Source organism: Dermacentor silvarum, chromosome 2 (genome assembly GCF_013339745.2).
Source record: "Dermacentor silvarum isolate Dsil-2018 chromosome 2, BIME_Dsil_1.4, whole genome shotgun sequence".
NCBI classification, from domain to species: Eukaryota; Metazoa; Arthropoda; class Arachnida; order Ixodida; family Ixodidae; genus Dermacentor; species Dermacentor silvarum.
In genome coordinates this window covers 238,441,815-238,468,473 of record NC_051155.1, presented here as the reverse complement: position 1 = coordinate 238,468,473, position 26,659 = coordinate 238,441,815, and the positions used below count along the sequence as shown (strand labels likewise).

The 26,659-nt window shown below is 44.6% G+C and overlaps 2 protein-coding genes across 9 annotated transcripts in view; one reads left to right on the top strand and one right to left on the bottom strand.

Annotated features, from left to right (window-relative positions):
- Window positions 1–4,089, bottom strand: part of LOC119442938 (WD repeat-containing protein 44) — a 36,295-nt gene extending 32,206 nt beyond the window's left edge. For all 4 annotated transcript variants that reach the window (XM_037708014.2, XM_037708016.2, XM_049662462.1 and 1 more), the window contains exon 1: window positions 3,877–4,089. In XM_037708014.2, the coding sequence (XP_037563942.1) occupies window positions 3,877–3,950 (74 nt within the window). In that variant the 5' untranslated portion in view covers window positions 3,951–4,089. The remainder of the gene's footprint in view (window positions 1–3,876) is intronic.
- Window positions 4,090–4,175: 86 nt separating this feature from the next.
- Window positions 4,176–26,659, top strand: part of LOC119442939 (FMR1 autosomal homolog 1-like) — a 45,723-nt gene continuing 23,239 nt past the window's right edge. The window contains exons 1-6 of one of the 5 annotated variants that reach the window (XM_049662464.1): window positions 4,176–4,360; window positions 4,956–5,008; window positions 8,144–8,392; window positions 18,791–18,856; window positions 18,960–19,053; window positions 21,660–21,776. In XM_049662464.1, coding sequence (XP_049518421.1) covers window positions 4,289–4,360; window positions 4,956–5,008; window positions 8,144–8,392; window positions 18,791–18,856; window positions 18,960–19,053; window positions 21,660–21,776 — 651 coding nt within the window. In that variant the 5' untranslated portion in view covers window positions 4,176–4,288. The remainder of the gene's footprint in view (window positions 4,361–4,955; window positions 5,009–8,143; window positions 8,393–18,790; window positions 18,857–18,959; window positions 19,054–21,659; window positions 21,777–26,659) is intronic. The other 4 variants (XM_049662466.1, XM_049662467.1, XM_049662463.1 and 1 more) reach the window with 4 other exon arrangements.

Genomic DNA, 26,659 nt, shown 5'->3' with positions numbered 1-26,659 from the left:
ACGTGCCAGTACTCCTTTTACTATACACCCCACTTGCAAATACACCCCTAATACCCGTACCACACGGGCACAGGAAATGGCATTCAGTAGTTAAGGCCTTAAGTTCCTGAATGACATTTTTTTCGGCGGAGCTGCCACATGTCCAAATTTAATGACATTTGACCCAATAAGGTTGATAACAGTGTCTTCTGCAGTGAGCAATTTTAGGGCATAATCTGTATTCAAGTATAATCTGCCTTCAAGGCTAGTGAAATGTAGAAATAAGCCTACTATGGTGCCACTAGCTTTCGTTTGTTGCTGTCTTTTACAACGTTGCAACCGACCATAGTAACGTAAGCCATTGCAAGTCAAATCCGAAGCCAAAATCAAAATGGCGCTTGGCCTGTCAAAGCCCGTTCCAATGGTGACCTGAGGAAGTTCACCAAGTACAACTCCTTGCAGGAGCGTTGTAGTTGAAAGTTATGTATAAATTATTTTTTACATGGTAGAGGCAGTTTCAAATACTTCAATTATACTGCACTGAGCAAGATATGGCGTCGAGAGTACGCATTTCACAGTCGAATGAGTTCTGGCAAACGCCTTCAGTGATGAATGGCATTAAGGTGGATGCTATTTGATTTGCATGTGCAGCACCACACGAATGACATTAAATCTTAAGGCATTAGGAAGTTAATGCCATTTTCGGTGCTCGTGTGGCATGGGCATAAGTTTCATAATTAATTCATTTAATTTAATTGTGGAATTTTACGTGCCAAAACCACGATCTGATTATGAGGCACGCCGTTCTGGGGGACTCCGGATTAATTTTGACTACCTGGGGATCTTTAACATGCCCCCAATGCACGGGACAGGGGAATTTTTGCATTTCACCCCAATTGAAATGCGATCGCGGTGGCCGGAATTTGATCCCGCGACCTCGTTCTTAGCAGCACAACACCATAGTTGCTAAGCCCCTACGGCAGGTTAAGTCTCATGATCTTAGCAGGTTACAGCATGAAACAGATCTGACAGGATGGTACAGGAGCATAAAAATCTTATGTCTAACATCTGTGCCAAGTAGAACTGAAGAAACTTCAATGTAATTTTAAACTGCACAACTAAAGAAAAATAGAGAAAGCGTAACACAGGACGAGTAAAGAGCACAGGACAGAGCGCTGCCTGTGCACTTGTCCTGTGTCGCGTTGGTTCTGTATTTTTATAAAGATGAACCAACAAGTCGCTTTGAACCCACTGTTAACCTGCATAACTAACTATCCACTGAGAAACTCTAAAATGAAATGGTGTGCAGACACTTAGAAAGCTAATGAAGAGAAAAGGTCCGAGATCTGTGATTGCTCCACCAGGAAGCAGAGCTACGGGCACATCAAGAGCCATGTGAATTGTGTGAACCCCGGCAGCCATGCAGTGTACAGGAATGCTTTTTGATTACACATTGAAGTAGGACATGGACAATTCTGTTTTCTTTAGACACTTTCACTGGATTTCCCTTTATGCCACATTTTCCTGGCTATACACTGCATAGATAGCCAAGTTTTGACCAATGAAATTGTGTGACAGAGACAAGTGCATTGATATAAGCATTTCATTCTGTGCAGAAGTAATAGAGGATGTGACGACATTAAGCTGAATGTTACAATACACTGTTGTATGTGATACCATTATAACTGGGATGCGCGACTGCCATAACACACCTTGACCTGTTTGGCTACAACAAGGGGTTCTGTTGTGGCGTCACCTATGGCAAAGGATTCCTAAGTGGTAGAAAGCAGGAAACACTGCAACGCATGTGTTGTTCTAGCAGTATTCCCCTTCCTTAGTATTACGCACCACATCTTGCACTGTTTATTTTATGACTATGGCAGCGTACAGCCCACCCACTGAGAAATTGTCCAGCCCTGGGATAATAGAATGATTCTATACTGATCCTATTCCTTTTCACGCTATGCCAGGGGTCTGAGCGGCACTCTGCCCAAGTTATCACTAGGATCACCTGGCCATGAATGGTGTATGATGAGGAAGGAACAGAATCTATACGAGCCGAGAAAACTTGGACATGCCAACAAATCACTGCTCAAGACAAACTGTTCCATTGCGTCTATTGAACATACTAAAGAAATTGATGTAGTGGTTATACATTTCAATACACACTAATGTTCTTAAAAATAACAAAACATTTGAAGGTACAATTACATTAATTATGTCGTTTTCGAAATCTTTCTTGCCTTTCTCAAACTTAAACAGGCCTCTCACATCCGCTTCAGATAGTAGATATGGAAATTGATACATAAGTCCTGTACTCTATGGCGCTGGCTCCGTGCTGCCATGGTACCCCCCCCCCCCCCCCCTCCCGAGCGGCACTGCTACTTAAAGTAGTCAACAGTGGAAATATTCCAGTAATTAACTACAGGGTGCAAACAGATGTAAACATTCATTTCGCTGCAATCAAGTGAGCAAGCAAGGTATGCTTATGTGTGAAGCAATACGGCAGACAGTTCAACATAGCATTATCAGTCAGTGGCATTTCAGATAAGGAAATTAAACTAACATGGAGCTATGACTGCATAAAAAAAAAAAAAGACCATGTCCAACATTAGCACTTATATAGTCGCACATGGGTAGCCTACTCATAATACAACTTGTGAAATCAAATTCGCTTATGATGGGCAATATAAAATAGTGCTTTATATGTACTGTTTCTTACATCTTTGACGAAAAGGTCACATTCCATTACCATGTCATTCCTTCAAGGGTGGGGTGCTCAGTGTGGTGAACACCGCACTCACTGCGGTGTTTAAGCTCTAGTTAAATTGTATGGTGTTGGTGGAAGGAAACTTGGGTGTTCCCAAACCACATGCAGTAACTACGTTACATGACATTGGTCAGCGTTCCACATTGTAATGTAAGTATTGCAAACATATTATTTCATAATACAAGCTGTTCCCCAGCCATAACCAAGTAATAACAGTGTTAAACCATGATATGTGTTTTATTTGAGAAAACGTGGCATGTGTATTTCTTGTTCCGCACCAGCTCGCGCAGAGCTGTAGCTGAAAATAAGCAGACATGAAAGCCACTGACCGCCGTGCACATCGTCAACAATTCGCACGCAAGTATCTCAACACAGTGTAATATGTATCCCATACTGCCATGTTTTCTACAGCTATGCGAAATGCATTGCTCAATAACTATAACGGGCATTTAATGTGGATTCCACGATGATTGCCATTTATTGAACTAAAAATTAAGTTGCCATATCGAGTTGCCACCGTTTTCTGCTTTTCTGTGGCTTCAGTTAGCTATAGGTTATCTATCAGAACTGGTAGCTGTCCACGGTTCAAACGCGGAAACACCTCACAAAAAATAATAGACCTTGACCCCTGCGCCGCGCTTGACAGGCAACTGTAGAGCACGGACAGGTGCACACCCTAGCTTGTTTCTATTTTATTTTTTACGTATGATGCCAACAGCTGCAGGCCGGAGAAAGTGTTTGACAATTAACGGACGTTGTAGGCGCGTTGTGGCAGCCGTTTGACAGCTGAGGGTCCCGCAACACCACCGCATTTTATTGAGTGGCTGGAACGGCGCCACTTTCGGCAACTTTGGCACGCGCCATCGGATCGCGCGCCGGAGCGAGGCGTGTCCCAAGCGCGTGGAGTCAAACACCACTTTTCAAAAGAAGGGCGGCATCGCCTGTGGCATGCCACTGGAGCAAATGAAATTCCTGCCGCACTGAAGCATCATCCGGCAAGTTACGGGGTAAAACAGCGCCAGTCGTGACGCAAACGCGAGAGACTGACCACTACGTAAGCGCTAGAAGGTAATCCTGCGCTTGATCGAGTGAGAAAAAAAGCTTTCGGATGACCGACGACAACTCACTTGTTTTCAACAGACCGAATCGGACTTGAGACAGCATCGAAAAATTCTTCCGAGTCGTCACTGTCGGAGGCCATTTACGCGCACTTGCAAAGCGTCTGTAGAGTCTACTCTACATCTGACCAAGAAAACGTAGATGTTTCTCCTCTTACAACGAAACCACTACACGAAAAAGACATCACGCGCCCGCAGCACACAGCGGCATAGCTCTACAACAGACAACCATTTGCACTTTACACCAGCTAGGGGCAGCCGATACGAATTCACAATGAGATTTAATAAACATTTATCGCGCTAATGCTTTAATTATCTGAAGACACAAAAATTCACGCGGAAAGCGTATCTTTAAAAATGCGATAGCAATCATTCGTGGAAACGAATACTCCGCATAAAAAATAGCACCGATCCAAATCCCATGATGCTCATGACTGTAAAGATGGAGGACCTGGCGGTCGAAGTACGCGGCGAAAACGGAGCCCACTATAAGGTAAATTTACTGATACTATCCAAAATTATTTTGGTCTGTCACATCGGAGACATTGTTAAAGTTGGAGGACGAGTTCCAGCCCAAGTTTCTTGCGTTCTACTTTGTCTGAACGCTTAGGGCAGCAGACCGAACTCGAAAGTTTTGTTAGGGTTAAAAATGTGTTGCCGCGCTCCATCCGAATTGTCGCTGTCGGCCTTAATTTAGGCTTAAGCACCTGCGAACAGCTTATTTTATGAAGATTTCTGACAAAATTTGCCTTCCTTACTCTCCTGGCAGCGCGCTTTGTCGTTGCGCCGTGGCATCCGACCACGCGCGGTGCGGCCGAGCAGCACTCTCTGTGACAGCTTTGTTTCTCCCTTTGCGAAGGCGTCTGCCTTTATAGGGTCACTGAACCTAATAAAATCGCCACTAGCTTCCGTGTGCTTACTTTTAACTACTGTGGCGACGTATCTTCGAAACTACGACATAAAGAAATGGCTTATCGCCGGACGGCAGGGATCTGTGCCCCGCGACGGCGTTGCCAGCGTCTTGGACCTCGCGTTCGTGAAACGCCTCAGCGGCAGTGTGGGGCTCACGTGTTGCTCTCTCTGCGCAGGCCTTCGTCGTCGACGTCCACGAGAACGACATCACAGTCGCGTTCGAGAATGAGTGAGTGCTTTCTCTTTTATTCGTCACTGCCCGCACGTCGGTAAGACACGGCGAGATCTCGGGATGTGTGGCTCCTCCCTCGACGTGCGAGCATCGCGGGCGCACGCCTTCTGGGTGATGCGAGATCCTCCGCGGTTACCCGTTATGAGCGCTTAACTACATCTCGCGTTGACCAAAAGCGCCTAAAGGAATGCAGCCTCGATGTATTATTGCATTCATCGCTGTAAAGGCAAAGAAAAAGAAAGAAAACGAGTAGCTTTGCAGGATTTCATGCCGTTCGGCCTCCACATGGCTGCGACACGAGTGTGGTGCGCATGGGCGTGATCAACGGTCTCGCACGCCGGTTTTGGCGATTTAAGCTGCTTTGGTAAATGCCCTTGACGTATCAGAGCGTTTGGTACTGGGCGTGCCAGCACGGTGAAGGCGGTTTGTGCGATCCGCACTAAAATGGCATTGGTCAAAAACTGAGCGAAGCGTGCATTGCTTTTAAGCTTTGCTTTAACGAGTGTCTTCAAGAAACCAGTGAAGTTGTAGCTTGCGTTACACAATCGGAAAGTGAATATGGAAAAAAAAAGCTCGGGATATTTTTCTGCACTGTAGATGATTAGTGCTTCGTCGCTGTAGATGTTCGGGTTTAAAATTTTCATGCAAAAGAAAATTAAGGGAGCAGAGGTTGCAAAAAAAAAAAAAAAACTCAACCATCACAGGTGCTTAGCATGACTTTCGAAGTGCCCCTAGCTAGCCACCATTCATTTGGCAGTGTTGGGGATTAGTGAGCAGGTCACAGGAGAGCACACTAGCTATTATCGGTGTTCCCAAACACGGTAGTGCTCTACTGGTACTGGGCATTGATAAAAATTTTGATCCATTGCTGAATTGGGATTAGTACTAATTTGTTGTATTTGTCTCATTATGGAACTGGCAGCAGCTTGTGTGTTTGTCACCTTCACTGCTGTAGGTGAAGGTAGGCATGAATGCTTGAGATCTGCTTTTTTGGAGCTGCATGTTCGGTTGTTTTTACAATGTACACATTTCATGTAGTTACTTTGCATGCAGTGCACATTGTGCAGCATAAGGGCAGACTTAAAACGCCGCTTTCAGCACTGTGCTGATGGAATTGTTGCTCTGGGATGCTCACTTGAGTCTTATCAAGTAAACGTGCCTGTGTTTACCTGTCACACATTTTCTGTGGTTTCAGTGCACCTTCAATGCATTATTTGTGCAATGCAGTGCTGGCAACATTAAAAAACAAGTGTTAAAATTAGTCTTTTGTTGCTTGTCCTAAGGGCATGCTGTGCTCAAGGCCACATCTAATTTAGTTTACTCAAGAGGTGGCTGCATGTTGCATCAGCCAGTCAGAGGTGAGAACCAGAAGAGCACGTCCACCATCAGTTGTTAGTCCTTTGTCACATGGTGCGAGTTGAATGGGCGGTTCAAAATAGGATTAGTGGGGCAAAATTCTCAAGTAACTATTCTCCGTGATGTGTGGCTGGTTTTCATTCCTGATTACCCACCGTAGTGGCATAGTGGATTGGCATTGCAGTGCTAGGCCTGAGGGAAGGCGATCAAATCCCAGCTGCGGCAGTTGCATTTGGATGTATGAGAAATGCAAAAAGGCATGTGAACCGTGCAGTGGTTGCACATTAAAGACCCCCATGCCATAACGTCGTTTTAGCTCGTGAAACCCCTGAAATTTTTCATTCCTGGTACGCTGATGCACCTTTTACCTTTTTCTATGCTGCACAGTTGAGGCAATGCTTAGGAGGTTGGTCCTTTTTCTTGGCTAGGTTCCATGCAATATTGGAAATGAACCTAGCACACCCTCCACATAGAAGCAGCCCAAGTGCACAACCTGAAATATTTGCAAGCACATTTCATTTTTTCCAGTCTACTGAACCATCTCTTTTGAGTTATTTTTTGTTTATCTTTCTGCTCATTCTCATCTGCCAAATTTAATGGACTGGTAGATAGGGAATGCATTGCAAGCATAACCTTTTTTTGTGGTTCACCTTAATGTGAATTAGATACGGATATCAAGGCCCTATGAATAGAAAATTGTTCAAAAGCAATTTTACTGGTGAACATTCCTAACTTGCAAGCTGGCGCCTGTTTATTAGATGATATGAAATATTAGTGCAGTTTTTATAACAAGGCATTGTAATTAGCTCAGCTTATATGCTGGTGTATAAAAGGACATCGTATGGCACCATTCCTGGTGTTCTGGTTTCTTAAATAGGCTGGGAGAAATGCCACATCACAAAATAATTCTGTGACAATGCTTGGCGTACACAAGGAAAATGAGGCAAAGAAGTCAAGTGCGTTACAAGCTTTTGTCACTCAGATAGGGCTTATCATGCAATGTCCAAGGTTATCCATCGAACTGGGGTCACTTTCCTGCATTTTATGATGTAGTTGTGCTCTGTGGTTATCTTAATATTTAAAGCGCATCTAATCGCGAGGGTATGAGCACTTTTTTATCAATGTCAAACACTAGAATTCAAGAGAGCAGCAGTGTGGAGTGTCACCTTTGCTTGGACTCAGCATGGGCTGTCTGAAAGTGAAGGCTTAAGTAATGTCTTGTGTGTTTATCTTTTTATTTTTTTTAGTCACGATTGTCACATATTTAGTGGCCGTGCAGTTGTATTCAGTTATTTTTTATGGTTTTTAGCGTTGCTTCATAATTTCTTGCAACCGTAGTCATGAGGCATCCATCCACCACAAGTTTCAGGTTGCTCTAAAGTTGGTATCAATCTACAATTACTGTAGCCTGCGAAAGTAAGCGAAACTATGCATGTATAGAATTTGATGTTTTTATTTATAGGAATAAGTATGAAGGGTTGTAAACAAATTGCACCGCCGTCACCTATCTGCACTCTGCATTTGTGAATTGTGCTACTGCCTTTTTATGTTGTCACACTGCTGTCACACGGCTGTGTGAAAAGTTCTTTTGTCTGGGGCAGGTTGAACCTAGTAACTAGCGCTTGGCTTAATAGTTATGCAAATACATTCCTTTGTTTTGTGTGGAAAGAATTGTTGGTAACCTTCTCATCTTCCCTTTCTTTTCTTTTTCTCAGATATTCTTATGTTGAGGCACAGTTTGAGGTGTGACACCGTGCACTATTTGTTTCAATGCAGCTGGCAGCCACCAAACAAGTTCCCGTTCCAACGAGTGCGACTGCCATCGAGCGCACGCGGTGACGAAATCTTTACCGAAGGCCAAGAAGTGGAAGTGTTTTCTAAAGCCAATGAGCAGGAGGCCTCTGGTTGGTGGGAGGCACGGGTCAAGATGACCAAGGGTGACTTCCATGTGGTGGAGTACCAGGGCTGGGACACAGCCTACTCGGAGATTGTACCTTCTGACCGCTTGCGGCCAAAGAACCCCAAGTAAGGCTCTCTTCTTCCTTCACCCCCCCCCCCCCTCTCTCTCTCTCTTTACACAATTCTCACCCTTGCTGCCATTGATCATCAGCTTGCTTCTTGTCCTTTCAATGTCAGATAACTTCGGTATTCAAGAGCGTGCAAGAACCCTTGAGGTACTTTGATTCGTTTAGCAACATGAAATGAATAATATCATTAGTCCTTGCAAAAAAAACAAAACAATTTTAGGTGTGCCAGGAGTTGACAAAAGTCAGCATTTAACCTTTATTAAAGGTGGCGAGGCTTGTATCCAGAAAGGCTGAGATGGTGGTGTTGAACCATGTCCATCATTGATGTACCATGTGCAGTGCAGCAGCAGATTGAAAACTCAACGTATTTGATGCATTTGAGTGCCTTTTTGCTGTGCATCAATCTTTTTGAGAACAAGCGGTACCTTTGATATCCACCAGTGAAACATTATCACCATGCCTGTGTTCCTATTTGTATGTACCAGTAAGTAAACCACTATTGTAACAAAATCGTTCTTTGAGATATCACTTTGTTATAATCTTTTCTTTTGTGTGTTCTTGCATTACTATGACTTTCTTATAGCTCTTTGCATATTTAGCGAGCTACCGCTTATAATGAAATCAATTTTCTGTCCCAATGATTCGTTACCACAAGGATTTACTGTACTTACAGCCTGTAGAGGTGTGTAGTGCTCAGTGATTCAAACGCGATTATCGGCCTGTATGGTGGCCAACGCTTTTTTGCACCACTGGTGGGTGCTAAGACACCCACCAAGCTGATGCATTGGCTGCATTTGGCCCCCCCCCCCCCCCCCCCACGGTCACCTAGCGATCACCGGTGGCGCAAAAAGCACCTGCCTCTATGCGGGCCGATTATCATGTTTTAATTACAGTAAAACCCCATTAATTCAGATTTCACGGGACCGAAAGAAATGTCCGAATTAACTGATTGTCGAATGATCGAGTGTATTCGGAAAACAATAAGCAAATGCTTACTACGTCAACGCGCTTTTATTTAGTGAATGAATGAGCAAATCCTGTTGCTATTTTGCACAAAAGCAGAGCGGAATGTGGAATTCTCGTCATCTCGTGACTCATTCGCTCTCGCAGCGGCGATTGAGGCCTCGCGACTTCTTCCGCAGCACGGCCAGCGGCGCGCACATTCATTTGCGACATGCTGTGCACTACCACACGCACATCCCGATTATGTTTTCGCCAGTGAGCTGATCGCCAACAGATTGTCCGTTCATCGCAATGTAACCGGTGCTCTTCGTTCTCAACAGCTTTGCACCGAGTGAAAATGAAACAACTGTTTGTTGCAACTGCTGCGGAGAAAACCCCAACCGCTATCGACGCGATAAGGCACGCGGCCGACGCACGCACAGAGTCGGAACGAAACTGCTGTTCGCTGCAACAAATACGGACGAAACTGCAGTCACTATCGACGTGATCGTGGATTAGACTACCCAGTTGTTTAGGCACGCGGCCAACGCGCATACCGAGTCAGAACTAAACTACTGTTCGCCGCTGCTGTCGACGCGATCATGGATGGTGACTACGCAATTATGAAAGCCCATAGCCAACACATTGTTATGCGCGGCAGTAAACGCAAGAATAAAGGCCTTAAAGGCACAAATAGGCACGGAGTGTTCTGGTGTTCTTGTTTCACATACTATTTCCGCTGATGACTACGGCGATGTGGACTCCGCCACTTTGTTACAAAAACGCTACCGCCGTTTCTGCTCTTTTGCGTCGCACATTTGCGGCGCTCCTCGCTCACTGAGCTCTGAAAGTTGCCTGAATTAACCAATGTACGGCCAAATACATCCAAATTAGCGAGAGTTTGATTGCAGTGAATAATATGTACACCGGCCGGGACCAGAGGACGAGTCAGAATTATCCGATTTTTCGAATTAATGAGGGTTGAATTAATGAGGTTTTACTGTACTGAGCGCTGTACATTTAGCAAGCAGTGTTCATGTATGAGTGGTCCTTCTATGGTAAGATAAATACTGTTACAGTCGAACCTCGATATATCGAACAGCGCGGCGATCGCGAAATAGTTCGATATAAAAAAATCAAGTAAAAAATGCGTCAAAAACTTGTGGAAAACAACCAATGAACCAATCATGGTGCAGTAAGTACTCACTTGAGGATTCAAACAAAGCATTTATTGCGTCGGCTTAAAATACTGAAAAAGGGTAGCCTGCTTTTTGTTGGCAATGGCGTGTTTGACGACTGCGTCCTCAATGTAATCCAGGCGATCCACAAGTGATAGGCCGGCTGCCTTCAATCGCGCCGCACAAGGGCCAGAGCAGCTATTACCTCAGCTGATGTAGGGAGCGGGGCATCATCAGCTCTTGCGGGATCCATCTCGGCAGCGTTTTCATTTGGCTGCTCAGCAGTAACTTTGGCGACGATCTCCACATCCGTCAGCTCCGCTGTTGTACCAGTGCTGTCGTACTCAATGTGCTCCTTGGTATTCCAAACGCTTCTGCGACGCTCGACTTCTTCTCGCCATTCTCGACGCGCTGGATTGCTTCTACTTTAGCAGCAAAAGTCAGAGTCGTCCGTTTCTTAGCGTTTGCAGCCATCGTTACACACACCACGACGTGCGACAGGCCTAACTCCACACACACGAACACAACGAGGCCACAGAACACCCATACGAGGCTACGAGCGCAACGATCGATGCGACCAGGGATGCGACCACGGGGAGGAGCTAGTCCAACAAGTGCAGTGCGTCGACCCGTCGACGCTGCAAGGATGCGGCGTGCGCACGCCGCTACGTTCAAGTGGCGCTCTCGGCGCCATCGATGTGTGCAGTGGTCGTAAACGCCCACCGCGCTGCCGCTAGTTTCAAAGTGTTGCGGGAAAGCTCGCCGCCTGTCGACGGAGCGCGGGCGGTCTGGGGTGGCCGAGTTCGATATATCCATTATGCGTCAAACATCGTTCGAAATAAAAAATTAAAAATGCATGCGATTTCCCGCGTGATATAGGGAGCGTTCGATATAGGCAATAATTCGATATATCCGTGTTCGATATATCGAGGTTCGACTGTATCACCTGGGAAAAAAAGGAAGGTTTTTCAGATCTGTGAAAGGTCTAACCTCATTACAACGAACATAGATTAACAAATTATTAAAATAACGGAGCATGTAATGGAATATTGTCTATATTGAACACTCTTAACATCCCCTTGGAAATCCTGCACATCATTATAACGCTCTACTATACATGTATCAAACTCCCGTACATTCAATACACAGTGAAATCCCTTTGATATGTTTCTCGCTGTTGTTTTCGCGGTCCAGACCTAAAGCTCATTGACTATGTATTATGTTCCCATTTGGTACATCACAATTCTCTAATGTTCCCACATCTTGCGTAGCATTTGAATGTGGCACTCGCATAAATTTAGCGCTGCAGAGGAAAATTCGAAAGTATAAAATGGCGAAAGTATGCAATCGTCCGTCCCAATAAGGCATGTCACGATGCAGTTGTTTTTGGCAGTTACCTAAAGTCAGCTTCGCCACAATAGATCCGTGTTGTGTAGTAAAACATAAAAGTGCAGAGGGGCCACTGTCGCAGAACATAGTATGTGTCCTGTAACCCTTTAACCCCGGCATTGCAAATTTGCGACACACCAAATAAGTGCAGCCTATGCCCTAATGCATTCGCAGCAGTGTTTCCCTGCGCTGACAAGCGGTGCCATCTAGGAGCAATAATAGGAGGCTGGGAACCATTGTTTGGACTCGCAATTGACGAGGTGCTCACACATTACGTCAACTATTTTCTACAGTTTTTGTGAACATAAAGATTGTCAGTTCATGCTTCCAAATTTATTCTTCGTGTTGCTTACATCCCAGAGATTACGACAGGTATGCACTGAGCTTGAGAATGCTGTCAATTTTCACATCACTTAGGCTAAGGTATGTTGTGAATTCGCAACATTCGGCATTTGGGGCATTCAATGGTTGTAGCAGCGTGTTCAACAATCGGGCAAGTGCCTGGTTTTTCGGCCAAGAATGGACGTTAGGATCTTTTACTGTAGAAAGGGTGTCGTGCATGTCTCCTGCTGGAGGATATAAACGGCGACAGCTTACTAAGAGGAAGAAAAGTCTGGCGAAGTCGATGCCAGTGGGAAGGTTTTTTTTTTTGTGTGTGTGTGTGTGTGTGTGTGTGTGTGTGTGTGTGTGTGTGTGTGTGTGTGTGTGTGTGTGTGTGTGTGTGTGTGTGTGTGTGAGGGGCACTTGACCGGGTAGGGGAGCGGAGCAAGCCAGTGTTCACACTATTTTGTGGCAGGTATCCCTGCTACACAGAAATTTCGGGTAGAGGGAGGAGGAAATGAAGTTCAAATCTCCTGCAACAAATTTTTCTGTATTTTTAAAATAATTACGGAGTTAAAGGGTTAATTATAAACATGTGCAGAGATTTTTCTGATGTTGCTGTGGCGATTTGGAGCCTTCCTCACTAATGTTTTTCTGGGTGTTATATTTCTTTCTCACAGCCCCTTTAAAAATGTGTGAACAGGGTTCTGTATTGGAACACTGCGCTATGCCATAACCCTGCAAGTTTGCTTTGCCTAACTGGGGTGCACATGCTTCTTACGCTGCCAGAAATATTTTGGCAGATGCTGTCAAGCAAGACATAGAATCTGAAGAGTAGTACGGGCAATGGAGAAGTGAGCTGGGTGTGGGGCTCAGTTTTGCTCGCTACGCATATAGATGGCTCGTGCAAACTGCGCCTGTTCATTATCAGCAAGCTGATTGCTGCACTGCTTCAAGAATGCAAAGGGCCTCCTGGGCCGATATGTGTTTCACAGAACGCACAGATAACAATCAGTCTTTTCACTGACTGGCTTTGGGCATGAGATGCTGAACTGGAGAGGTCTAGCTGCACTGCTGTCATTGTGTTATAGACAACGGGTAATGGCGACCGCCATTTTAGGGCTCCGCGAGTGGCCAAAGCAAATCTAACCCTAACCTCCACTTAATCGGACTTTTGCATTACAGTTTGGATTTAACCAAACCACCGCAAAACTCATCGCGGTGCCATTTGGGGGCCCACAGTCTGCACTGAACGCATTTCATTCATGCTCGCAAGGTTTTGCGTGAGTGGGAATGAACTCTGATATTCTGCAACCTGAAAGTCACTTATCAGTCTTGTGGCATTTGGCTGGCTGACTTGTTGCCGACGTATGACGGCCGGCCATTTGAATGACTTAATTTAAGACATATGACTGGGCCCGTTCACATGCGATTTGCAGTATAAATGTCCTGATAGCAGTCTGTTGTATATCCATACACGCTGTTTGCTTCGGTGCAACAAGTACTTCTAGGTCTGTGAGGTGCACTGTGGTCTTGTGGTCAGCCGACACAGGCTTTTAGGGTTACCATTGCGTTTAAAGACCATTTAACAGCACAAGACACTTGCGACATTCTTGTGCAAAGAATTAACGTTTGTACATTTGACATGGCCTTGAAGAAACAATTCAGTACCCACTTTTCATGATCTCCGCAAAATGTCTGAGATTGTGGAGTATTTAAATAGGCTTTAAATGAGCGTACTTTAGATTTCGAATTATTAATAAATTGGACTATTTCATGATCCCCTTTGAGTTCTATATAACTGGGATCGGGATTGAATATACTTGTAATGAATATTAGGGCAGCACATCATGGAGAACATTTTAGCACAGCATTAATGTGCAGGTACGCATTGCTGTGGTGTGTCTTGTCACTTTTTTAAAGCTGAGGTATTTGCAAAGATGGAAACTGTTTCATCTTGGGAAGGAATTTATTTTCATTACTGTTATTCTCATATTTTTGTGCATATTTTGTTTGTTGTGATTGAGTATACTTGCAATTTCGTGGTTGTTAAGGCAGGTGGGGGCTTATCGCATTTGTTAGTCGCATGTCGTGATTTCGTAAAGTGCAGATCTAATGTGACCTTGACTGCGCCAACTGCATAACGCTGGCAATTTTGCCAGTGTCGCGCTAATTCCACTCTGTGCTACATGCGAGCTTAACCCATTCCGTCCAGTAAATGCACAGACAAATTTAATAGCCACTTTAGCTGTAGCTTTCGGCTGGTTGCCGTCAGACCTACTTGCCGCTTCTACGGCACTTAGTCTGCACCGTGCACATAACATCAAGTGTGATTATCTATGAGCAACAAACTTCTCACACTGGTTCCTGCTCGCCACCACGCAGTCAAGCAGCAAATATTCATTCGTCACAGCAAGATGACCCCGGGTGCCTTAGCAGTTAGGCCTTATCAGCAAAGCTTTGCTGTGTTTCGGCGACCAAAGTTGTGGTTTGGTTGCTGAGAAACCACATCGGGCAATGAAATTGAGAATGCAGAGGATAACTGGAATGGCTCATTTTCCTTGATCATGCACACGAATGTCCGGAAAACCGAGTGAGAGAGCAAGACGCCGTATGGAATCTCAAACTTCGGTAATGTTAAAAATTTGTCGGTGTCGTGGTGGCTTAATCTTTGGTTTGCCATCGCTCTGAGCCATGTTAGTGGCAGTGACTTGCTAATTGATATTGTTGTTGATGTACGTTTTCAAATTTGTTCATTCTGCATAGTACATAGAAAATTCCAAATACTGGAATTTTATCTGAAACATAACGAATAGCATAGCACTCTATCAAATATTTGAAAATATTGAATACTCAACCAAACCTACTTTTAAGGAGTGAAATGAAAGGCAAACAGCAACACAAGGATGCCTATAAGCCAGTTGCAGTGATCATCGGGCTGGGACCTCAGTTGCCCAGTCCATCATTTTGTTCGATTCTTCTAGAGCACTTTGGTTTCTAAATATTCCCCATTGAATTAGACACTCGGTACTCTATTTTTGTATTCACAGGCGAGAGTCTTAGCACTAAGACAAGCCTCGCCATGTGGCGTAGCTCATTACATAGGTATAGCTCGCCAGTCTAGAATCCGGGCATAGCTGATAACCAGCTGCGCCACTGCTCTTGTTTGGCAAAAGCAAGATTGGCTTCCCCTTTCCCCCGCAATTGGCTACATCACATCACATACGGGGTTCACCTTTGTGTCGAGATTCCCGCATCTGAATGAGTAATTAGTGTAGAGTGCATAGATCTGATGACAACTATTTCGAACGCAAATGCTTTAGAAGTGTCAAGCAAAATGAAGTTGGCTTTGAGTACCATTGTCTTCCAAGTTTTTGATATGAACGTATACCATAACAACAAAACTTGGAAAAGTTCACGCATTTTTGTTAGTTCGGAAAATCAGATAATTGGTATGAGTCCTCTGGTCCCGGCTGGCGTATGCATTATTCAGTGCAATCAAACTCGTTAATTCGGACGTGTTTCGCCGCACATAGAATAATTCGGACAACTTTCGGAGCTCGGCGAGCGAGGAGCGCCGCAAATGTGCAACGCAAAAGATCAAAAACAGCGCCAGCGCCCAACCGACACGAAGCGGCTGAGTCCACGTCGCCATAGTCATCAGCGGAAATCGTATGTATTCGAATGACAGCAACGCCGGAATGCTTCGTGCCTATTTGGGCCTTTAAAGACTTTATTCATGCATTTACCGCCACGCATAACACCGCGTTGGCCATACGAGTTTCTCACTATATTACCTAGAGGGAAAACTGACGCTGCTGCGCTGTGGTATCCATTGGAATGCTGGTATATTGTCTTCGGATTGGCATCGTTCTTGGAGAGCCAGAACGCCTTGAAGACGCACCTGGCTAGCACCGTTCCTTCTGTCACAATGATTCATTTCCTGCTAAAACAGCACGCAAAAAACTGCTTTAGCTTTATTATTACACAAAACATGTTTTGTTTAATTTTGAGGACTTACTATTGGATGCACAATTATATGAAACGTGTAAAAGGTATCAGCTCGCCGCTAAGGTTGGAGGGCAGACAAGATTATCGCTCGCTTTGGAACAACTTGTGATCTGTTCTTGCTTTTCTTCGCTTGGTTCTGCATTGTAGGTGAGTAAACTTCATTAGGCGCAAGTTGGAATATGCTAGCGCAACACAGGGGTAATTGGAGATCGCAGGGAGAGGCCTGCATCCTGCAGTGGAAATAAAATAGGCTGATGATGATGATGATGAAACTTTATTGAGAGATGTAATATGGGTGAATGAAAGCCTTTTATGTCGATTTTACTTTAGGAACGCATTATTTGTGTAGCCATATCTACGTTTTAGACGAAGCCTTGTTCAACACCAGCCAACACAAGCCTCGCAGACACATATCCCGTCATTCCCATGAGGGCACGGCGCCCTTTAAGAAACTCGCATAGACGGTGGTGCCAGTTTACCCTCTAGGTGTTATAGTGAGAAACTCTATGGCGTTAGCCGTCGGCTTCCATAATTGCGTAGTCACCATCCATGATTGCGTTGATAGCAGCCAGTTTCAACCGCAACTATTGCGGCAAACAGTTGTTTCGTTTTGACTCGGTGCAAAGCTGTCGAGGATAAAGATCACCAGCTACATCGCGATGGTCCGACGATCTGTTGGCGATCAGCTCAGTGGCGCGAAAACATAATCGGGATGTGTACGCGGTAGTGCAAAGCGTGTCGCAAATGAAAGTGCACACCGCGGTGATGGCGGCCATGCTGCAAAGAAAGTCGCGAGGCCTCAATTGCCACTGCAAGAGCCAATGAGTCACGAGATGACAATAATTCTACCTTCCGGTCTGCTTTCGTGTAAAATAGCAACAGGGTTTGCTAAGTCATTCGCTAAATAAAGGCGTGTTGACGTAGTAAGCTTCTGCTTATTATTTTCTGGATACCCTCGATAATTCGACATTCGGTTAATTCGGACATTTTTTTGGTCCCGTGAAATCCGAATTAACGAAGTTTTGTATTGGTGATGGCAGGACATTTACACTGCCGGTGACTCACGTACGTGGTCTATATTACATTCTTTCATTTTCTAGCTTGCCAGAGGTTGTTCATTGTATTATATACATTCTTAAAAATGCCTCTTATTAGGAAGACTTCTTTTATTTTTCAGTAAATGCACGTGTGGCAGAACTTTGCTTTTGAGGCTTGCACAATTGGCCACAATGCTAGCATCAGTGGTCTCCGGATTAAAATTTTTCATAGAACATTGCTTGAGATTTCTATCCATCTGTCTCAATTCATTTAGTTATGCATGTACCCCACAAATAGTGCATGCAAACAGGGTGATTAGCATTTGGAGGTAATAAGTGCTGGCAGCACCACGTGTGCCCACAACTCCAGCCTGGCCTTCTTGTGTGAAGGGGTTAAGTGTGCCTGCCCAAAAGCGCCAAATATCGACATGATTTGACAATAGAGACGTTACTTTTTTGTCAAATGTTGTCCCTTGTCCTCAGCACTGTTGGCCATTCACTGCGAGTTAAAACCAACTGGTCCGCCAACAAGCCACGACAAAGTTAACAGTAGTACCCTTATAGTATAGTGTGTTAGTTATTTTGCATTCCGTCACCTGACCTGTGCTCTCGGGATAGTGGCAGAGGTAAGGAAAAATCCTAAGAACACTAGTGGCACGTACACACTAGCGGAAAAACAAAGCTGCGACAGGGCGGCCACACGAACCGGCAGCGCGCCACTGCGGCAGTCACGTGATAGCATTGACTCCTCTCCCTTTCTCAGAACTATCCGTCAGCTCCGTCCGGGAGCTGACGCCTGCAGATGGTAGTGCGAAACGAGTTTCCGGCTAACACCGGACGCGAATACGAAACGAGAGGTTGGGCGGGTCCACATGACACCAGTTTTCCGCGCGCACGTCATGGAAGCGGGCCGCTCTCATTGGTCTCCTTCATCCGCGGCACACGGCAAACCGCAAAAAATCGCTCCAGGAGCTATCCCTGCAGCGGCAAGAAAAACATGTTTCCCGGCGCGCGCCACGCGCGTTTTGCCGCTAATGTGTACATGCCATAGGAACAAGTGAATTCAGAAATTAGTTTCTCAATGGAGAGAAAGCAGTATTACAGGACTAATAAACACCTAGCTGTGCTATGTTAGCGGGTCTTAAGTGATTTCTAACAGGATATTGCCTGATTATAACAAAGTTGCATCCAACACTAAAATACTTTTGTTATATCTAATATTTGTTATAAGCACATATTCATTACAAGCTGATAATGGAGAGAAATGATTTAGATTTACTTCCTTATATCTGGTAATTAGTTATTTTGTGTTCGTTATCGAAGTACAACTGTGCTGGTGTTTTACTGCATCAGAATTGTATACAGTAAATAATCTTTTGTTTTGTGCCTAATGAAGTAAATTTAAACTCTCCGCAACTGTTTTTGTTTCTGTGTAGTTGTGCACAAATTCCTACACACTTACCTTTGTTAGATTCTTCGTCAAGGGTACAATGTCGCAGATTGTGCTTTTCTTTGCAGCCCGCCAATCACCAAGAACACATTCAGCAAGTTTGAGTTGGACGTGCCTGATGACCTACGTGAATAGTGAGTGTCTTGGCCAACTTAGGGGGGTGTGGTGGCTGGTTTTTGAGTCAGTTGGCGTGACCGGCATGGCCTTCGGCCACGTTTCTTTCTGTTGCTGTGGCAGTTCCAAGGATGACTCGGCCCACAAGGAGTTCAAGAAGGCCATCGGGGCAGCTGTGGTTCGGTACATCCCTTCCAAGCAGTGCCTCATGGTTATCGTGAGTGGCTGGCTTTTATTTCTCTCGGGAGAATGACATGCATCCAACATTGTCGGGCTAAACCTGCATACGCCTGGAGCCTCCCTCCACCCTTCTGAGGGAATGTGAAGGAAGAAAGGGGGAAAATATTGGACGGCTTGCCCATATGCATGTGCATGACCTTGACATAACCGAGTCGTGGTTTAAACTAACAATTATGATTTTACTGAATGCTATACTCGCGGCAACTTTTCTTGGCTATGAAATGAACAATATGGGGGCGAAGCTTCTGCATGTATATTCTTACACATAGTAGTCCGGGCGAGATTGGCACTGGTATTGGCACTGATAGTTAACTCAGTGTGAATGCTGATCAGTGTTTATAGACATCACATATGTATCGAGTAGTGAAAAGCGAGCATCGGCAGCCTGCATCGAAGCCCCAAACCATCCGTATGTCATTGGTGTCGATGGGAACGCGCAGCCGATTGCAGCATTGGTAGAGCCAGCGCAGCATAAGTCAGCTTGCTAACTCGTTTGTACACGCTGAGAGCTGCAATTTCTGAATGGGTTGTGGGTAGATGTCGCACACGATTGTTTTGTATGCTTTAACAGCCATTTGTTTCTGAAGTTGTTCATGAATCCTCCCACACAGCAGGCGACGAACGCTCACGAGAAGACGAGGGTGTCATTTAACCTTTGCGGAATGTGTAAAATGTGCAATAAAATAATACAATAAAAAATAAGTAACTGACCAGTGAATGTTGCGTATAGCAAATTTATTCGAATAGGTTTTTTTTTTTTTTTTTTTTTTTTTCTTGTAAAATTTTTTGCCTCGTATGCGGAAGCGCATTGACCTTCATGCCGCGTCTCGCATATCAATGCAAACTAAGCCGGGAAAACGGAGCGCAAGGCGGACTGTGCCCCCGTCGCAGATGGCTTTCAAGATACAGTGGCCCCGGCAGGCACTCAGGCGCCCGGACCGACCGGAGTAGAGCACGCGTTTTCTTCCCGCTATCCTCCTTTGCATGCGCGAGATTGAGCCACGATCGCCGGCTTTCACTCGCACATGCAGCATACGGCATGTCACAACGATTTTATCGTCCTTTGACTTTATACGGAACCTCACGACGACAACAGAAATGTGCCTGTAGTGTCCATAATTGCTATCGCAATAAAATCGTTGTTTTGGTTATTATGTGGTACCGCTTAAAGTGCGGATATTCAAGACTCCGGCGACTTACGTATAAGCGGTTTACACTGTAATCGAATAAATACGGTAGTTTCGAATTATGTGCTTTAGAAAACAAACAATTACGTTTTCTTTTCCAGGTATGAAAAACAAAGTTGCAGGTCTTCTTCCAGTAGTGGTGCCTTAGGTGCATTTTCGTCCCGTAGTTTTTTGCTTCATAGCCAAGAAAAGTTGCTCGCGAGTATAATTGGCATTTCAGCATGACTGTCTCATAGTCTGGGTGGTTCACACTGTGAAGCATATGGATCTATGGTGTAGACTTTGTGATGCTCACATTCTCATACCAGAAAGAGAAGCTAAAGTTGTAGTGCTTAACGGGACAGGGTATACTCCCCATGTATTTTTGGGCATATTGTGGCGCACGTTTTTCAGCAACTAATAGAGATATCGTCCAGAGGTTGATGTCATTTTGGTCAGTACTTTGTCTTCTATCTACTGAACCAAAAAAAGTTTATTACACAAAAAAATGAATTATTAAGGATTTTTTTCTTCACAGACATGCATTTAGACCAATTTTTGTCAATTTTCTTCTTATTTCACAAAAACTATTAATTGTACAGCCTTAATTTTGGTTCAGTATATTGCCGCACAACCATTTAGTATGCACACAAAAAATCAGCATGCTAGCTTTTGTCATACTGAAAACAATTGTACCGACATAACGAAAATTCTTGTTTTGAGAAAACTGACTTTAAAGTAAATAACTTCACGCTTTGCTTTCTGCAAAAAAATTTTGACCCATTTATTCAGTAGGAGCCAACTGCATAGTCATCATCTCGGTCAGCTTCGCGCTTATTTTGCTGTCGTTTAGCTTCCCGAGTCTGTTTTGTTGCTTTATGCGTTGCTCTGTCAGCGCATACGCAGCACATACACCAGAACCAACGTTACCAAAGCTCAACACATGGAAAACGCGTGAAAAGCGGGAAACAGCGTCTCGGGCTTCTCTTGGTTAAGAACTCGAACACTGTTGCCATACAACTTTTTCTTTCAGCTAAAATTAGGAAAACTGTAGGTTTTTTTGCAAAATAACGCTGAAACAAAGCTACGAAAACACAGCGTGCGTAAAAAGGGGCGTGTCGCTTGTTGCGTTGCTTTCAGAACGCTTTTTTTGGTTAATTTAAATTTCGCAAAATGAAGTGTGATACTGAAAAAGATGCAGAAAAGAATGTACTGTTATATTTAGGTAAAAACAAAAAATCGCTTTTTTTTTTTTCATGATATTCGCTTACCCTTGTCCCCTTAAGTTGTGTGAAATTTGTTGCTGCGAGTTTTGCTGGTTCTTTATACGGAAAATGCTGTTTTGGGTGTGAGTGTCTGCACTATTGCAGCTCGCTACAGTTGTAAGTAAACTTGCATATGTTCCGTGAATGTGCAGGCCCGCTCAGAGGCAGCCAAGAAACGGGCTGAAATGATGAGTGAAATCTATTACCGGAATCTGCGGCAGAAGTTGATCCTGCTCAGCAAGACAGAGGAGGCTGCCCGGCAACTTGAGGTGAGTTTTCTGCTGTCCTCAAATAGGATTAGTATGTCCCTGGAGTAGTTTGGGTTGCACTAGAAACTAAGAGTCATGAGATCAAAAATGGTCAATTGAACCCCAATTATGCACCTAATAGGTGTCTGTTGCTGTACAACAAAGCTAGCTTGGGCCTGGTAGACCCCAGGTAAAGATCTGCATTGTAAGACAGCTCATGGTAGCCAGCACAATTGTGAGGTGTATGCTGTGACAAATGCCATAGAAATCGTCTGTGTAGCGAATGCATATTATAGTCAACGACCAATATTTTGGACTCCCTAGGGACGGTGAAAACGCCTGGAAAAAATCTGGCAGTCCGAAAAAACGAATGCGCGCTTTTTAGTGCTGTCAGGGTGCAAATCGCCACTGCTATGTCTGAAATAGCGCTGAAGGCCTGCCAGTACACTTAATAGGTGTCAGTGCTTCTACTGTGATGGGAGACACGGCGGGTGCACGTGTGTATAATTAAGGAGCATGTAGTACCATATGTCTCACGGCAGTGGCCCTTTTTCTACTCTTGGTGTACTTCACCTTAATACATTACATATGCTTGACTGTTTAAAACTACTGTATTGCGGCCATGCTCTCTTTTGAGAATCTGCATTGTGAAATTTTTGTTAGACCCTTGCTGTGCTTTCCGCGAAGCCTTTGGCGAGGATAGTGAAGGTGTATACAGCGCCATTGCAGACAGCAACAATTTCTTTCAATGAAAAACACAGCACCGAACAGCATGCAGCTTGGTAGTGTTATCTAAGCAGCTATGCCTAGCGGTGCAGAGTGCATGACAGCACAAACTGACCACGCACCAAACCAAATGGCTATGGTGACCACAGTGGCTATGGCTGGAGGCACTGGTTCAAAGCTGCGAGAAAATCAAAATGGCGATGGCTTCGGAAAATGCCGTTTTGGACCTGTGGTCATGGCATAAAGTCTGAAACATCGGATAGCAAAAGGTTTCGGCGTCCGAAATTTCAGACGTCCTTCTACATTAAGAGTATGTGGCGGTGCCGTGCTGCAAAATCGTCTGAATTATTAGGCATGTCCAAAAAATAGATCGCTGACTGTATTTAAATTTTATTGTCTATGGAGGTGGCTACATTTTGAAACTGACTATGTTTTGATGGATGAACTTGCTACCAATAGGCTCACTAGCGCTGAAATAATGGGAAGATGTAGCTTGGTTGTAACACAACAAATGTCAAAAATACATTCGTGAAGTAGGACATTAAGGTCCTTACTATTTTGAAACAGTCACATGCTGGTTCTTCTGACAGTTTGCTAGTGCTGCAACATTTGTGTGGATATAAGAAAATCAGTTCCTGCATAGATTTCATTTTAAAAGAAAAGAGGAACCTTTCCACTGCATAAGGTGCATCGATAAATTGCATCTGTTGTTTCTGAGTGCAGTTGCAACAGCACTCATTGCAACTGCCCCTTTGGAATGTGGTGGGTGGTTGAAAATTGCACCAGGGATCTAATCTTCCATCGGCCTGGTGGACCAGAATAAAAATTCAGGCATACATCTTGGGCATTTCACCACTAAGCAGTGTAGATATAGCCCCAAGTGGTTCAGGTTTCAACTCCAGAGACAACAGCGCACCAGCACATTTTTTTGGTAGCGTGCTAGCATTACAGTTTGTTCATAAGCAAATATGTGATGCAGCATTTGCATTGTATTCTTCATAGCTCTCTTTGATTGGTAGCTGGGGTAGGTGGAACTTCTTGCTGAGGCAAAATCTATAATTGGGATGACGCACAGTCATTGCAACAGGAGGATGCCTGGGTGTTTTTGTTTTTTTTGCATCATGTTGCCTTGGCATGTTCAGGGACTGAGGCTTGCATGCACAAACAGCAGCAAAGACTAACATTTGTGTCTCTATGGAGCCTTGGCCTGTGGTCTTAGGGGTGCTTGCATGTCTACGCTTTAAAGCACGGGCGCTTTGGTCAGGAGTTTGTAATGAAATACGGCATGCATGCATTTTCTTAAAAGTTTTGCATTTCTGAAAGAGCGAGTTGCACTTGTGAAAGAAATGAGCATTGACCACAGAGCCACCACGTGGACTTAAATTAGACATGCAATGTCTCAAGTATTTGTAAAACAGGAAGAATGCTCATATTCCTGCCTGATTCAGAGGACATGGGTACTATGTAATGGTTGAAAAGGCTGCATCATTTAAAATTTTACATAGCGCAACAGAGTAGCTGTATTGTGAAGTGGCTTTATATCATGGCCTGCACATGCCATAATAAGGTAGTGTTGTAGCCTTTGTCAAATCTCGATCCCGAACCCTCTGTCTTGTATTACTAGTTGCTGTCAAAATGCCGATGGAGGTAACCTGTGAGGCTCTTCAAGCGCCCCTCACCAGGTTTGGCCATAATAAACAAACGAGCGCAGTGTATACAACATGCGTTGACGATTGTGTCTGCAAACTATTACACCGCTGTGTGCCCTGAAAACAGCTGAAAATTTCAAACAAAACACCGCTCGCCCTTCTCAAGGGAGCCGCACTCCCAGCCGGAGAGTCGAGGTCAGATGCAAACGTTCGCACTTAATTTGCATTGCTGAACTGTCACTCACCGCGACACTACTTCAAGAATTTTTCAAGGCTACAGCAGCTATTTGTTTGATCTGTTGCTTCACTGGGCAATTTAAAGTTTAGAGAAGTAGTAAAACCTATAAACCGAATGTCGGCGAGTCTGTTTTACTCCGTGCCATTGCAAGAGAGATGTGCTGCTTCTTCCCACGTCGTGCAGTCACACACGCAGTGCGACTGCACTGGTATTTTCTGACAATCTGTCATTTTCTACCAGGTTTCAGCGCGTGATCATGCTCTTTGATCGGGCTGGGTGGGCGTGACTTGTAGCACTAGTCTGGTGTTCTCATGCATAGCACGCAAAACCGTGCGCTGTGCGAGACAAGACATTCAACAGCTCACACGCGAGACCGTCACCAGAATTGCACTGCCCAGCAAAAACACAGCAGAGAGAGAGAAAAAAGAGAGGGGGGGGGGCCTGTGATGTATGCATCGGTCTCTGTGTGGGAGAACGCAGGGAAGGAATTTTGCTTGTAGAGGCTAGGCAGGGGCAAATGGAGTGTCCTGGCAGTGAAGCTTGCCTCTTGAAATCATTGGTTCATGGCACTTCAAGCATTTCTATCTGTGCTATTAATGAACCAATTCGAAAAATTATTGCGGCAGGTGTTACGTCCCTAGAGGGAATTTAGCAACTTGCAGCATATACTAACCAAATTTGCTATGGGTCCTGGTGAGGGGCTCTTTAAGGTCTTTCGATCGTGTGATTTTATCACATCTCTAAAAAGCCGGACTATTTGCAAGGTCTAATGACACGATATCATGCATTTGTGGTGTGACTGTCACCTAAACCACTTCATCTACATTATTGATCTTAATTGTTCTGAAAGGGACACTAAAGGCAAATACTAAGTGAAGCTAAAGTGATGTATTAGTGCACGAGTATCTTAAAGCGTCAATATTATCGCGAGCAGAGCCTTAGTAATAGAGAAATTAAGGTAAATGCAGGACACGATTAGCGACTCCCCCGGGACATTCAAGTACTTGCCCGATGACGAAGGCACTCCTCATTTAAATTATGTCTCTAGTACTGAGCCACTCGTTATAAAAACATCATTGTACTGTATTATAAGAAGAAAATACTACTTCACCAGTTCTATTACACTTTTACGAAAAAGAACTAACTGACATTACACCGTTGACAACGACGCGGGCGGTCAAAAGGTTTCGTCTTCGCTCGACTCTGTGCCGCCCGCACTTTCGCGTTTCAGTTTTTCTGTTATCGTGTAGTGTTGCGCTTGTTATTCTGGCTCGCGAACCTCGCACTAACTGCAAGTAGCAGAGAATTCCGCTTCCATGCGACGTCGCGGAGTGCCCGAAGGGTCTACGCCACTTTACCAAAATCAGCTGCAGCGGCGCACCGTACCGCCATCTGTCGGGCGCCGTTACACTCGCCAACGGCAGAAAATGGCGTATGCAACGTCACCACTCCTCGGTTGGCGTGGCGGGTGATTTGAATTGCAATAAAGGTACTTGGACCCTTCAGATCCAATTTTCTCGAAAACTAAGTCTTTTCTTTGCACGAGACACGCGTTTTGAGGTATCTGGAAAAGTATTTAAACAGTCCACGTCGACTTAGTATTTGCCTTTAGTGTCCCTTGAAGGATCTACGTTTCTTTAGTCGAATTTGTGTTGTGTGTCCTTTTGAGCAGGCGCAGTTTGATATTGGTCAGAATGCAAAAATACTATTGTGCTTGTTAGATTTATGTGCATGCTATAATTAGCCACTGGTAGTCAAAGCTAATCTTGGGTGCTAGACTGCAGCACTTCTCGTAGCTCCCATTTTTACCATGTATGGTATAGTGTTTGTGATCAGTTGTAATAATGCAGCCATTGTCAAGTACCCAACATCCTGATTTTTATAATGCACTATGCGAAGTAGCTATGAGTGAATTTATTAGGAGCCAATTTGGGGAGGGGGGGGGGGGGTGGCAGCTCTTTCATCCTTCAACATTTTGTCTTTCTGGTCAAGGTGACAATGGCAAGTAGAATGAAAGCACACTCGTCTCCCACATCTGCAACCAGAGTTTTGTAGTAGAGCTGAGTCAGATCATTTCAAGTGAAGGGTGCCAGCGGCAGTGACACTGTTGCTGATAGAGCTGGCTATCTCATAAGGATCCTTGTGAGCAATACCTTTAGGCTGTTTTCACTAACAAAAGCACTCTCAGATATGGTTCCAATTCTTAGTTGTGGTTTATATCATTTTACTTCCTAGTATGCAGCAATTCAAAGCGTGTGCCGGTGCACATAAATTGGTGACAAAAAGCAATG